This window comes from Dryobates pubescens, chromosome 12 (genome assembly GCF_014839835.1).
Source record: "Dryobates pubescens isolate bDryPub1 chromosome 12, bDryPub1.pri, whole genome shotgun sequence".
Lineage (NCBI taxonomy): Eukaryota > Metazoa > Chordata > Aves > Piciformes > Picidae > Dryobates > Dryobates pubescens.
The window spans coordinates 11,039,490-11,053,556 of record NC_071623.1 but is presented as its reverse complement, the minus strand read 5'-3'; the positions used below and the strand labels follow the sequence as shown (position 1 = coordinate 11,053,556).

The window sequence follows — 14,067 nt, the reverse complement described above, 5'->3', positions numbered from 1 at the left end:
TCAGACCGCAGCTTGCACTTCAGCATTTCCATACACTTCATATTTTTCTATTAAAAATGGCATATTAAAGAGATCCTCTTAAAATTTTGTTGAGACTTTGAGGACCTCTGTTAAAAGTGCAGTCTGCTATACAGGGCAATGGTTTGCTAGTGTAGTTCCTGGCTGATTCTGGTTCACTGAGAGAGCCACAGAAAGTCTCTCTCCAACTCTTTTACTGCCCTGCTGCTAGCTGAAAACTAGACATCTAGAGGATCATATTTTATAAATATGCCTTTCTCTTAGGAGAGTACTAGAATTAATTTAATTCTATTGAATTCACGGATGTCCTACAGCAAAAAGCAGTATCTGCTGTTCTGAACAAGTTCTGTTGCTGTACTATGTTATAATTCTGATTTTCAATCTCTCTTTTTTTTCTTTTTTTTTTTTTTTATTCCTTTGAAGGGTTTTCCAAATTCTGCTGCTATCTGAAAAGAAAAAGAAAGTAGGAGGATTTAAGGCAGAAGTTATTAAATGTCATACATGACCTATAGTGAATATTAAATTGTGAGAGGCTTTATCTGAATAACCGTAGATATGTTGTGGTTTGATGGTAGTACTCCAAACATCCAGAAAGGATGTGTATGACTGTAGCAGAAAGCCATATATGAGGAGCTTAAATGCCATCCACAGGAGTCTTTAGATGCTTTCCAAACTAGCATTTTGGGATTAGTATTTCAAGATAAAAGCCCTGGGGGAAAAAAAAAAAATCTCTTTGTTTCTAATTAACTAAAGTATTGCAGTAGCATTTTGAGTCAATTTTACTGCAATGCATTATTCAGGAGATGTTCTAAGGTTGTCTTCTTTCCACATCTTTCTTGTGGCCAGGGGTTCTGTTTAGAGACTTTGCATTTTTCTCAGTCTTCAAGTATTGATCAGTTAATTTGTTTGTCAAGATTATAAAAAGTGTTAGCTTTTAAAAAGCCCTGAACATGCAACTAATTGCTTTTCCCTATAGCTTGGTCTCTTTTAGATCAGTTGTGATTTTTTTTCCCCTCCAAATTCATTGCTAGCATTTTTAGTTAAGTAAGGTTTTAGCTAGGTTGTACTAAATTCAGATTTCATAAGAAACTGGAAAGCTAGCTGAGAGAAAGAACAAAAAAACCACCCCACCACTCAATCCGCTATTCATCTTGGTCCGTGTACATGATACATTAATGCTTATTATTTATTTAAATGCTTCAAATAGGTTTGGAACCACAAAGGAAGGCTGTCTGCCTTGTGAAGTTTGACATATAAAATACTGGCCTGCTGAGGGCTGTATTTGAAAGCCCAGAGAAAAAGGAAAACAGAGGATTTAGATATATTCAGCACATAAATATGCTGTTTCCATTGGGTAACATGGAAGGAAATGGCTCAATAGAATTTGAGTTAGCACTTAGGGTTTAGGGAAGTGGAGCAGGACAGCATCCTGCTTCATCACAGGGGTGACCTCAAAGAAGTCCAACCCCACTGCTAGGGTAGGATCACCTGGAGTAGATCACACAGGAACGCATCCAGGTGGGTTTTGAATGTCTCCAGAGAGAGAGACTCCACAACCCCCCTGGGCAGCCTGTTCCAGTGTTCCATCACCCTCAGTGAAAATTTTCCTTGTGTTTACATGGAAATTCCTATGTTTCAACTTCCACCCATTGCTCCTTGTCCTGTCATTGGGCATTACCTAGAGCCTGACTCCATCCTCTTGGCACTCACCCTTTACATCTTTATAAACATGAATGAGGTCACCCCTCAGTCCTCTCCTCTCCAAACTCCATTCCCTTAATCATCTTTGTGGCTCTTCACTGGACTCTTTCAAGCAGTTCCCTGTCCTTCTTGAACTGAGGGGCCCGGAACTGGACACTTTCCTTCATCTTTTGGGCTGCTCCCTGTGCAGACCCATCCTCCCTGCCAGAGCCCTTCACTGTTTCCACCTGATCCATTGCCTTCCTCTTGACAATGAAACCAGCTCCCAGGTTCTCATATAACCAATTTTGTGCTGGCTTCACAGTACCCTGCATGCCAGAAAGATGTTTCCCATACACCTCTGTCAGTTCACTGTTTTCCTTAAAATCCCTGCTGATGCTCTTTGTCTTTATTCTGCACTGTTTCTTCCAGTGGCTGGTACGGTGTGACCTCTACTCATGCAGAGATCACTGTTGTCCCCTGTTGCCTGTGTTTCTTACCTCGTTGGTGTGCTTTTTTTTCCCATAGTGTAGGTACTGCCAGGTAGGGATAGTGTATCATTTTTGGTGTGTGTATGGAGCCTGCTGCAATGGGGTTCAGCTCCATGACTGAACTGCCTCAGAGTTGCTGTGGAAGTGATACACAAAATGATCACACGTGTTAGGATGTGATGAGAAGGGAGCAGAGGAACAAGGCTGTTGGGAAATGTTCATAGGCTTTTCTGTTGTTGGCAAAGAGGTGAAAACAGGAAGTAATGGAATATGAGTCTAAACTGGTGGCATTCTGTGGGACAAAACTGTGTTGTGTTTGCAGGCGGTAATGGGAAATTTAGAGATGATATGGTGGAAAGAGGGACTGTAAGGCATTTAAAGGAGGCAGTTTCCATGTTCAGCAGCAGGCTTGAGAAGGGATTTGAATGATTTCCTTACAGAAGCATTTTGAAGAAAGGTCAGCATGACAATGAAGGATGTTAAGGAGAAAGAAATTTTGATCAAAAGATGGGCAAGTTTAAGGGCTTGGATAACACAAACATTTTAAAGTAGGTGAGATGCAGTGCTATGCAGGTTCAGATAAGAGAGACAGGAGATGAGATCAGGCATCAAAGGTGATCCTGTAAGTGGATGATTTTTCTCTGTGACAGAGTACATGGTAGTGCTGACAATTGTAATAGGCAATAAGAAAAAGAGAGATTTGAAGTGTTAATAATGGTTTTCTGCTCCTGGCTTAAGGCAATCTCCTGAAGGATTTTTGCTGTTTGATTTTTTATTTTTTTTTTTTAATTGGTTTTGGTTTGGTTTGGTTTTTTAATGAATGGCTGGACTGGGGCAAAAGCTGGGGTAAGGGAAAAGGGGTGGAATATGTGGGAAGTTAATGGGTTGAACTCTTAATTAACTGGTAATAGATCACTTGTACTCAACCTCTGTTTTTCTTCCCTTCTCTTACAGGCTAACAACAAACCAGAGATTGAAGCAGCCCTTTTCCTGGACTGGATGAGGCTGGAACCACAGTCCATGGTGTGGCTGCCTGTCTTGCACAGGGTGGCTGCTGCTGAGACTGCCAAACACCAAGCAAAGTGCAACATCTGCAAGGAGTGCCCGATTATTGGATTCAGGTACAAACTCACTCCATCTCTGCCATATGTGCTATTGCTTGGTGGATCAAGAGCTCTTGTTTCCAGGCAAATCATGCATTTAATTTTATGCATGTTGTTCAGGGGAAAAATAATTTTGACTGGACACAAGGGAGAGTGACGCCTAGGCTGGGTACAGTGATGGGAGAAGCAAAGAGACGACCTGGATGAGGGACTGGAGTGCACTGTCAGCAAGATTGCTCATGACACAGAAGTGGGAGAAGTGGCTGACACACCTGAAAGCTGTGCTGCCATTCAGCCAGACCTGGACAGGCTAGAGAGTTGGGCAGGAAGAAATTTAATGAAATACAGCAAGGGCAAGTGTGGAGTCTTGCATCTGGGAAAGAACAACCCCATGGACCAGTATAGGTTGGGGACTGAGTTGTTGGAGTGCAGCATAAGGGATAGGGAACTGGGCGTCCGGGTAGGTAGAAAGATGACCATGAGCCAGCAATGTGCCCTTGTGGCCAAGAAGGACAATGGTCTCCTGGAGTGTATTAGAAGGGGAGTGGTTAGTAGGTTGAGATTATCCTCCCCCTCTACTCTGCCTGGTGTGGCCACATCTGGAATATTGTGTCCACTTCTGGGCCCCTCAGTTCAGTAAGGGAATTGCTTTAAAGGGTCCAGTGCAGTGCCACAGAGGTAGTTAAGGGAGTGAAATATCTCCCTTCTGCGGAAAGGCTGAGGGAGCTGGGGCTCTTTAGCTTGGAGAAGATAAGCCTGAGGTGTGACCTCATTGATATTGATAAATACCTGAAGGCTAAATGTCAGGAGGATGGATCCAGGTTCTTCTCAGTGATGTTCAGTGACAGGACAAGGGACAATGAGTGCAAGATGGAGCATAGGAGGTTCAATGTGAACATAAGGGAAAATATTCTCACTGTAAGGGTGACAAACCCCTGGAGCAGGCTGCCCAGAAAGGTTGTGGAGTCTCCTTGTCTGGAGACATTCCTATGTAACCTACTCTAGGTGCTTCCATTCTGGCATGAGGGTTGGACTGACTGATCTTTCAAGGTCCCTTTCATCCCCTAAGATTCTATGATTCTCTGAGAACCAAAGTCATCTTTCAGTTAAGATAATGGCCTGTCCTCTGTGTCCCTGTCTTTCTGTGCCTCAACCAAAGTATTAGTGGATCGCACAACTGGTGCAACTTTCTTTACATTCGGTGTGTCCTGTGCATTTTCTGAATTGCTTTCTATCATGGTATTAAACAAGAAGATGCCTTGGAAATTTGCAGGCATGTAAAGCTGCATGTGTGTTTCTCAAAGAAAGAATGTTGTTGGTGAAACATTAACCCAGAGTGGGGGAAACCGTTGCTGGTCTGTTTAAACATCTGGATCTGCACCACGGTTACTATGGCAATGAATAAGCCCCTGTGTTGTAAAATGGCTGTGTGTTTGTATGCCTGTTGAGAATCCACTTAACAGCTAAGTAAATACTCACTTTCAATTATGCTGAGACTTGTTTTATCACTTTGCTTCGCAATAGCTGCTTTGTATAGCTTCTGTCCTTTTTGTGCTCAGCCTTCTTTTGCTACTGGCATTTCTCTTCCTATGGTATTCCCTTGTTTATAGAGTGTTCTGTTATTTGGTTTCTAAAACCTAGATAGGCAACAGCAAGCAGTTCCACATAGAAAAGCCGTCATTTTGCTGTAACCTGGGAAAGTATGAATGTGGCTTCTATGCATGTGTTGGGGCAGTACTTTCTGCTATGCAATTTCACAGGCAGTGGGAAAAGGGGGAAATAATGAAGGTATTGCTTTGTGTTGAATCTGAGGGTTTTTTCAGTGAGGCTATTCCTCTAATCATCTAAATTCTGCTGCTGCTTTTATACCCCTTGAATATCTAAACTGGGAAATTATACATATTGGTGAGGAAGAGATGGGATGGGATGTGAGTAGTTCAGCACATGCACAAAGTCTAATTTTCTCCTTCGTGAACACAGTTGATGAAGTCCTGAGTTACTTCCGTGGTTTTTTGATAAAGACAGAGACAAGTAGGTGGAATTCAAAAATGCAGCACTTGGAAAATCAAAGGATGACAAATGAATGGATGGTCTGTAGTGAGCATCGAGAACTCGGGAAAGTGGACACTGGAGCTCTGTGTTTGCGTCTAATTTTACTTGACTGATCTCATCTGTCTCTTAAATTTATATAACAAATCTATTATGATAGTAGAATCTGTCACAGATTTTTTTTTTTTTTTTCCTTTGGCTTTGCAAGTCATTGAAACCCTCTTGACAAAAAGATACTGTATTGGAAGGCTTTTAGAAAGCTAATACTGTGTGCCTCAGTATGTGTAAAACAATGTTCTTTTGAGGTCATTGTGGCCGAACAGCTTCATGTATTTGGAACAAGGCAGCCCTTATGCCTCCAGCACTTTCAAGCACTTCAGCATAGCAGATACAACAGTTAGCTGCCTCATAGAGCTGATGAGATTAAATAATGGCCCGAAAGTGCATTTGGAGTTTTTCATGGATGGAATGCCACACAGGAAAATTGTTTTGATAGAGGCACTAGGAAAGACACAAACAAATTTCTGCCTTGTATGCAGCACTTAGGAACTTGCTGGAGGGACTTGTTGATGAGGGCTTTCCTTCAATTTCACTTCCTCGGGACATTCTATGTTAGCAATCATTATGAAGAGCAAAAAGACTGAAATTAGCATTACAGAAATGTGGTGGTGTCTTCTATATTATTAAGAGAGAGAGACTGTGCAGAAACCTTTGCTGTTGCCCAGTGTTAAAACATACTTTTCAAGATTCAGATCTCTGATAAACATCTGAGGCAGCAATACCTGTCCCTTGATGGAGGAGCATCGCCTGGCATTGCAGTGTGTGCCATCTCAAACTTGACAAGCTGATATGAAGCCCTCGCATGCAAAGCTCTGAAGATGTGATTTATTGGTTGGTGTTTTTTCCTCCCTCCTCTTTTAGGTACAGAAGTTTAAAGCACTTTAACTATGACATCTGCCAAAGTTGCTTCTTCTCTGGCCGTGTTGCAAAAGGTCATAAAATGCACTATCCCATGGTGGAATACTGCACACCAGTAAGTAGCTCTTTTACTGTCCCTTATGTCCCTTCTTATGTAGAAAGCAAAAAGCTTCATTTCCTACTTGCAAGGGAATGGAGCATTTTCATTCCACCCCTATAGTTAAATCTCTTTTAAATAATATCCATGCCAGAAATTCCTGATGCTCAGTGAAGGACACTCCAGCGGTGTGAAGTAAATTCAAGTTTGTGGTTTGTATGGTGCTGTGTTAATAATGTATTACTGCATACTCATGACTTGCCTCAGGTTCAGTGCCATATTTCATTCAATGGTTCCACGTTATTTTTAAAGTTCTTCAATAGATAGTGGTACCTTTGTATTGTATGATCATTTGATGATATAAAAGACCAGGGAAGTTGTCAAGAGTAAGAAGTTACATTAATTTCTGAAGACTGGAAGCTTAGTGCAATGCAGATGTGCTGCATTGATGGTGTGGCAAGGGTCTTCACCTTTGTTGCACAGCTCTCAAAAGGCTCACTTCTACATAAACTTTTCATTTAGACCAGACAGCTGGCAAAGGAATTTCCATGTTACTCTCTGTGTGATCCTTTTTGGCCACTCCTGAACAGCACAGAGCATAAATGGAAGGCTCTTTCAAGTTGTTCTTTTATAATGCAGCACAACCAAGCTCTCAGCTGTTTTTGCTATTGTTTGTGGTAGTCTTGAAGCAGTACACTCTTTGATTGCAATTGCCTGGTGCCCTAGCCTTGTACTTTTGTCTCCTGGTCAAATATAAATGTTGAAAATAAAGCATGACATTTGCACATGGCCTAGCCTCATAAAATTATGTGAATGGTCTTTGCATCTCCATCCCAATGAAAAAGTCATGGCCAAAGTCAAGCAGAGACTCTCAGCTTTTCTTAGAAAGTTAGAGAGAGAAAACTCATCCCCTAAAATACTATAGTAAAGTAAACCCAGTAGTTTTATTTTTAGTTTGTGGATATTTATCTGCTTTGTCCATCAACTTTTCCTGTAGCATTAAGTATCAACATTTCATCTGAATCTACAAGGGCGACTAAGATGTTGGTTTTTGTCAATATTCACTGGCTGCTGCTTTTCAGTGTCATTCCCCAGGGGCTGAGGTTGCTGGAGAGGGCAGTTTGCCTGAACTGCTGCACAAGAAGGACGTGCTGGCTCTGCCTGGGCAGGTCTGAACAGTCTTCTCCATTGCAGGCATTCCTACAGCAGAATCTCATGATCTGAGTCATAGGCTGAGTGAGCAAGTGAGTGAGGAACTGCATCACAGCATTCCTTGCAGCTGCAGCTGAATACTTCCTTGCTGCATTGCCTCTGGTTCTGTTTTGCAGTTTTTCATTCTTGTTCTTGCTAATGAGAGACATGGGAGATTTGTGAATGGTGCATAGAATGCACAAACCGATATCTTCCTATGATTTTCTTAACCTGTTCATAAGATGTGCTCTGAGGAGAGGAAAATGAGAAGGGATTGTGAAACACCCCCAGAGCCTACAGTTCCTGCAGTGCAGGATTCATCAGGTTTCTGTTCTCTGAAAAATACAGGGAAAAATAGGGGAACACAGTGGTGAACAGAAAACCTGCAATGACATCCAGATTACTGGATCAGAATAAAGAACCATTCACAGCCAGTACATTTTTTTGTGAATCCTGAACTCCAGCAGCCCGTGCTAATGTGCTGTGCTTGGCTGCACCAGTAGCCAGCTGAATTAGAGAAGGATTAACTGGGGAAAAAAGTAAATGTGACGCAGAAGCAAGCCCTGGTCTGGTTTTGTGTGGCTTCTATTGAAAAAATAAACCCAAGTGCAGGGTGACTGAGCAAGACATCCACTGAAGCTCTCATGGTTAGTATGTAGTTGTTTTCTAAATGAATTAAAAGGCATTTGCAGGTGGCAGAGCATTTCTGCCTCCAGACAAATATCTCACCTTAAAATGAATTTTGGCATACAGAATACATGCACTTCCTTCCTTGATATGTTGGCAGTAGCTAGAAGTGCACAATGAAGTGTTTTGTTATTTTGATTACCCTTCCCTCTTACTTCTAGGAAGTTTTGGAGCACTTCAATCTTTAATGCTGCTTAGGGGAGATTGGAGAGCTCATGCTAAACATATGAGGATTTGATAACTTTTCCTCTCCTGCAAAAGGTTGAGGCACAGTAAGGGCAAGGCAGTTCTCTAACTGTCATTTAGACAGAAAACTTCCAACAGTTATTCCTGAAAGCAGCACAGCTCAATTTATTGTTCAGAGAGTTGGTGACTTTTAAAGAGATTTCAAATAAAGCATAGAAGACAACTTCTATACTGGGATTTAAATGTAGGATAATTTTTCTGTTTGGCTTTAACAAACAGTGACACACTGCCATAAATACCACCTTGTTAGAAGGAAATTTGTCAAGCCAAGATACCTGTCTGCAGCTAGTATTTACACTCAGGGCTGAGGTTTGGCAAGGCACTAACTGGGAAAAGTCAGATGGTGGGTAGAGGTCTTCTGTGAATAAGAGGAGCTATTTTTTATGAAATAGCTTTGGTTTCAAAATAGTTTTGGTTTCAGAATAGTTTTGGAACAAGCTCAAGCCGGCTGCCTATGTATTGCCTTGATTTAAGAAAGTTGGGATGTTGAAGCTCCACTGTTTCCTCCTCAGTTCTACTGAAAATTTTGTTTTGGTGATTTTTTTACCCTGAAAATCACATGTAATAAAACTTCTGTGGACTAAATCTGAAAGTCTGGCTGAATATAGTCTCAGTGTATCATCTTGTCAACAAGCTCTCCTAGCAGGCCTTGCAGATGGCATTCAGCAGAGGGAATTCCCTCTTGCTGGGGCATGCAAGGCCATCTCAGTAAAACCGCTTTCTGGAGTTCTCTGGGTTGTCTAGGAATATGCAATCCCTCCCTTCCCCAAAATGTCTTTACTTCTGATGAATTGAGGAAGTGATGCTTAATATTATGGAGCATTATCTCAGTTTCTTGAGAATACAGATACTATGGTGTTTTGTAGGTTCTGCTGTGTCATGTCTCTGTCTGTCACTGGTGGTATTGAATTTTCCTACCAGACTGACCAGAAAGAGAGCCAAATTCTTTCTAGCTTTACATGAAGCTTGCAGGTCTCATCAGTACAGGGATGATACTTGTCCTTCCTGCTAATGCATTTCAGTCTTTTTGCAGATTGTTTGCAGGGCGTGCTTAATTATTCTACCCAGGTGATCATTAAAAATATATACATCTCTGTTTCAGCAGCTCTGTGAAGGTTGGCGTGACTGATAGGTCCCAGCACCTCCTTCCTCTCTAAAGAAAAGGCATAGAACCTAATAAAAAATGTCAAGAAAGATTAACTTTTCCCTCATTTCTTTCCTTCAAATTAGATACAGCAGAGAAGCAATTCTGTTATGTGGGTCAGGAAGAACTTAATTTACTGTTAGAGAGTGGAGTGTCTCTGCGAGGTGCAGAGGAGGGACTGCAGCCTGACTAAAGTAACCAAAGTCTTCCATTAAAATTCTTCAGAAAATCAGCCGACTCTTAATCAGGCTCACAAGAAGCCTTGCATCTTCCCAGCAGACATCCTTTGAACTCTTCCTGGCTCATTCTGGTTTTTGGGAAACTAATTCCACTTTGTGTTTCTCTGCCGCTCTCTACAGCAGAAGGGAAAGCCAACCACAGGCAAGGGAGTAGAAAACTTTGTGCAAATTTACTCTCCTCTGAGTACTGATCTTAAATGCCAGCTAGCTTCAGATTAAACAGGCACATGAAGAAATAACTGATCTGAGAGTTTTCAGCAACTCTCACCTGCTTTTTATTTCTCTTTGATCAAAATATTAATGACAGAGGAGGCTGAGACAGAAAACTGGAAAGAAAATGTACCAAGAGTACAGGTCTGATTTTTACAGACTGACAAGCCTGAGAGATTGTAGATGATGAGCTTCTGTTAAGAGCCAGTAAAGCAGCTAGCTGGACACATGGAATGGCTGTGTATCCTCCATTATAGCCACTTTAGTGCTGACCAAAAGGAAGCAGGAGAGTACCTCAAGCCAGATGAGGAAATGACAAATTCTTATCTAATGATTCTTTGTCCTCATGAGATCACCTGAGATGAGGCAATGAGGCTGGTGAAGGGCCTGGAACACATGGCCTACAAAGGAGTGTCTGAGGGAGCTGGGGTTCAGTCCGGAGAAGAGGAGGCTGAGGGGAGACCTCATTGCTCTCTACAGCTACCTCAAGGGAGAGTGAAGTGTGGAGGAGCCCAGCCTCTTCTCATTGGTGGCAAGAGACAGGACTAGAGGAAATGGTTTCAGACTGTGCCAGGAGAGGTTCAGGCTGAGTCCTACGAAATATTTCTTTACTTGAAAGGATTCTCAAACATTGGAATGGTCTGTCCAGGGCAGTGGTGGAGTCACCATCCCTGGAGGTGTTTAAGCAGTGTGTGGACCTGACACTCAGGGACATGGTTTAGTGCTGGGTTGAGGGTTGGACTGGATGATCTTTGAAGTCTCTTCCAACCTGATACATTCTGTGGTTCTGAGTCATGAGCCTGTACAGAGTTCATGGAGCTTCCCTTTTTCCCTCTTTCCTCCCGACCAGCAGCCTTACCGCATAGAACGCTGTAAGGTGAGGATGATAAAAACTGCGGTTCTGGAGGTCAAGCCATTGACAACTCTGCTTAGTGTGGCCACAGCTCTTTCAAGTGACCCAGCAAAGGAAGAAGCAACTGAGGACAAAAAAATAACAACCTCTCCAAAAAATTATTTAATTCTGCTTTGTGCCTTTCAGACAACGTCTGGAGAAGATGTCCGTGACTTTGCCAAGGTACTAAAAAACAAATTTCGAACAAAAAGATATTTTGCAAAGCACCCACGAATGGGCTACCTGCCTGTGCAAACTGTCTTGGAGGGAGACAACATGGAAACGTGAGTAGCTCTAAAGCGTCCTCAGTAGCGATTCATTTGGTATGCTCTTCGAGCTCCCCAGCTGGTGCCAACTCCCTTCACTTCCTAAGTGCATAAAGCCTCTTTATTTCTTTCATTTCTGTTAACCTCGGCTGGCAGGAAAACACAAGCTGGGATTTCAATTGCCATTGCCTTGATATGTTTAACCTGTCCTTATGCAAGAACTTCAGCTTCAGTTGGTAAAAGAGCCATACTGACAGCCTTGCAAACTTCTACATTTGATAGGGCAGTTTGGAGACTAATGATCTCTTCATGAAATTTTTATTTTCTTCCAAATGGGTATCTTGCCTTTATTATTACTTTTTGTAATTAGGCTACTGTGTTTGCAAGCTTCCCAGCTGATTTCTTCTTTTCTCACCCTGTAAATTTAGTCTTATTAAATGGCTTTGATGTCTTTATGAGAACAAAAAAAAAAAAAAAAAAAGGCAAACCAAACCAACAACAAAAGCAATAAGGATGTACAGGGAGAAATCAATGAGTTAACCCAGTTGCCTTTGGGGGTTTGTTGTTTGGTTTTTTAGCAGTTTAATCAGATGTTTAATGGCAATTGCACGCAGCTTGTTCTGGCTCTCTCTCTCTTTTTCTTTTTCTTCTTTTTTTTTTTTTTTTTTAATAATTTTAGATTTCATTTTTTTTTCCCTCACTTTTTGGTTGGTTGCTCTTCACAGTCATTCATGCTGGTCTGTTGGATTTCTGTTTTTCAGTTGTCGTGATTTTGGTTTGGTTTTTTTTTTTTGTTGTTTGGTTGTTTGGTTTTTTTTATTTTATTTAATCTCTCTGTGATTATTTTGCCGCTGAGTTTCTTCTGCCTCTCTCTTCACCTCCTCATTTTTTGTCTTGCAGTCCTGTTACTCTGATCAACTTCTGGCCAGTAGATTCTGCGTGAGTACTTTTGCTGAAGTGTGCTGCTGCTGCTACTGCTGCTGCGTTCCCTCACTTTTTTTTTTTGTTTTGTTCTGTTTGTTTCTTTGTTTAGTTTTACATAAGTTCATTTCCTTCTTTCTTTATGATTATTTCCTTTGGTGCACTCTCTGAAGGAATGTGTAGATCCTGAATGAGTAGAATGGGATAAATCCAGGAACATCCAGCAGTCGTGGATTGTGTATTGTTATGTTCTTTCTGAAGTATGTATTTTCATCGAATTAACAGGAATTTTGGTGCACTCCTACTAATGCTTATGAGAGTTTGTCTTTTAAAAGCCTGTGTTTCCGAATAAGTGTTGATCCTTCTGAATGTATACAAAAATGATTTTTCTAAGATAGAAATTGAACTTGGTGAATTTAATTCAGTTTTAGGAATGGCATTGTTTTGTAGATGAAGCTATCATTTGGATTTACGTGTGACCGTGCACAGTTGCACACTCCTGTACCCCAGTATAATCCAAAGCTCACTGGATATTTTATTACATGATTTAGTATTTATTTTTTTTTAGATACAGTAAGATTTGTGATGGCAGATGGAAATGGGGAATGTCTACTGTTGGGGTTTTTTAGAAGCTAAAAAGGAAAATATAAGGCAGAATTTTTTAGCTATAAATGGATTTTCATTCTTGAACCATTCCTGCACGTGCATTGTCTTAATGTTGTAGTAATATTCTCAGCATAAACTAAAGATATATATACTTTTTATTGTGGCATTTGCTACTCCTGGTGTTACATGGATGATTTTAGAATAATGTTAAATAAGGATTATTTTTAAGTCATATATTGATATCTCCTGAGAAACTAATAAATAGAGTTTTATATATTTCTATACGGTGGAATGTATATGACTTGCACCATAACTGAATTTTTGGTAGAATAAAACAATAATGAAATATATACATTGGAATACTGATTTCTAATTCTCATTTGGAGCACAAGCCATTGGGAAATCAAGCGAAGTGCTCTACTTCTCGGCAATTTAAGCAACCAAGAAACAGCTCTAATACTGCAAACCTCGTGTGGTTGGGGATTCACCCACAGAAAACACTAAAAGGCTGGAGCCAGGCTGAAATAGAAGGGCTTTGAACTTTAGGGTGCACTCTGTTGAGAAATGCAGATGGGGATGATTGCAGCATACTATGTACTCAGTTGTGCTACTAGATTTCTCACCCTTAACAACTGCAAACTGAAAAGTAACCTTGAAAGAGAGCTTGGATAATATGGAATGCCATTGCTGTGTCTGACATAACATGAAATTAAGCTGCCATAACATGCTTAATTCTGGTTACTTACAGAAATAATATCATGGTATGCCTACACTGATAGCTTCACACCAAAGATTTGGTGTTGTGTACTGCTGGCGTTAACTCACATGTAATGCTTAAGAAAAATTGGGTGATACTGAGAAGCAGGATTTGTACAGAGAGGTTGTGCCTTTTATCAGACCAGCTCAGGTTTTTTACCTGAGTACAGTCCTTTGATCTGGTCTGAAAAGAAAGCAGAAAATTAAAAGATTAATAGTGGCTGAAAAGAATTGATCTTTATTTTGTCCACTAAGTTTTGAGGGGTCTATTTCCTTTGTGCTAGACCACCAGGCTTACAACACAATTTACTGAGTTACTCAGGTTTAAAGCTGTTTGTCAGTTACGGGGCTGATTGCAGTCTTCACAGTCAAACCACTTGGTCTGGTTATCAAAAAACCTCCCCATGTTTTCTAAGGTCTTGTTTTTTTTCTGGTGTTTTCATGCCAGTTTTCTGGGTAACCTTCAAAGCACTGCAGAAGAGTATGACCTGGCAGCACTCAGCAATAGTAGTGCTATCCTGACATCAACAGGTGGTAGACATGGAACTTTTTA

At 41.0% G+C, this 14,067-nt stretch overlaps 1 protein-coding gene across 14 annotated transcripts in view; it reads left to right on the top strand.

The window, feature by feature from the left end:
• Nucleotides 1–14,067, top strand: part of DMD (dystrophin) — a 1,125,431-nt gene that overhangs the window by 1,074,914 nt on the left and 36,450 nt on the right. For 10 of the 14 annotated variants that reach the window (XM_054165808.1, XM_054165807.1, XM_054165805.1 and 7 more), the window contains 4 exons: nucleotides 3,144–3,310; nucleotides 6,263–6,374; nucleotides 11,113–11,249; nucleotides 12,132–12,170. In XM_054165808.1, coding sequence (XP_054021783.1) covers nucleotides 3,144–3,310; nucleotides 6,263–6,374; nucleotides 11,113–11,249; nucleotides 12,132–12,170 — 455 coding nt within the window. The remainder of the gene's footprint in view (nucleotides 1–3,143; nucleotides 3,311–6,262; nucleotides 6,375–11,112; nucleotides 11,250–12,131; nucleotides 12,171–14,067) is intronic. The other 4 variants (XM_054165806.1, XM_054165804.1, XM_054165815.1 and 1 more) reach the window with 1 other exon arrangement.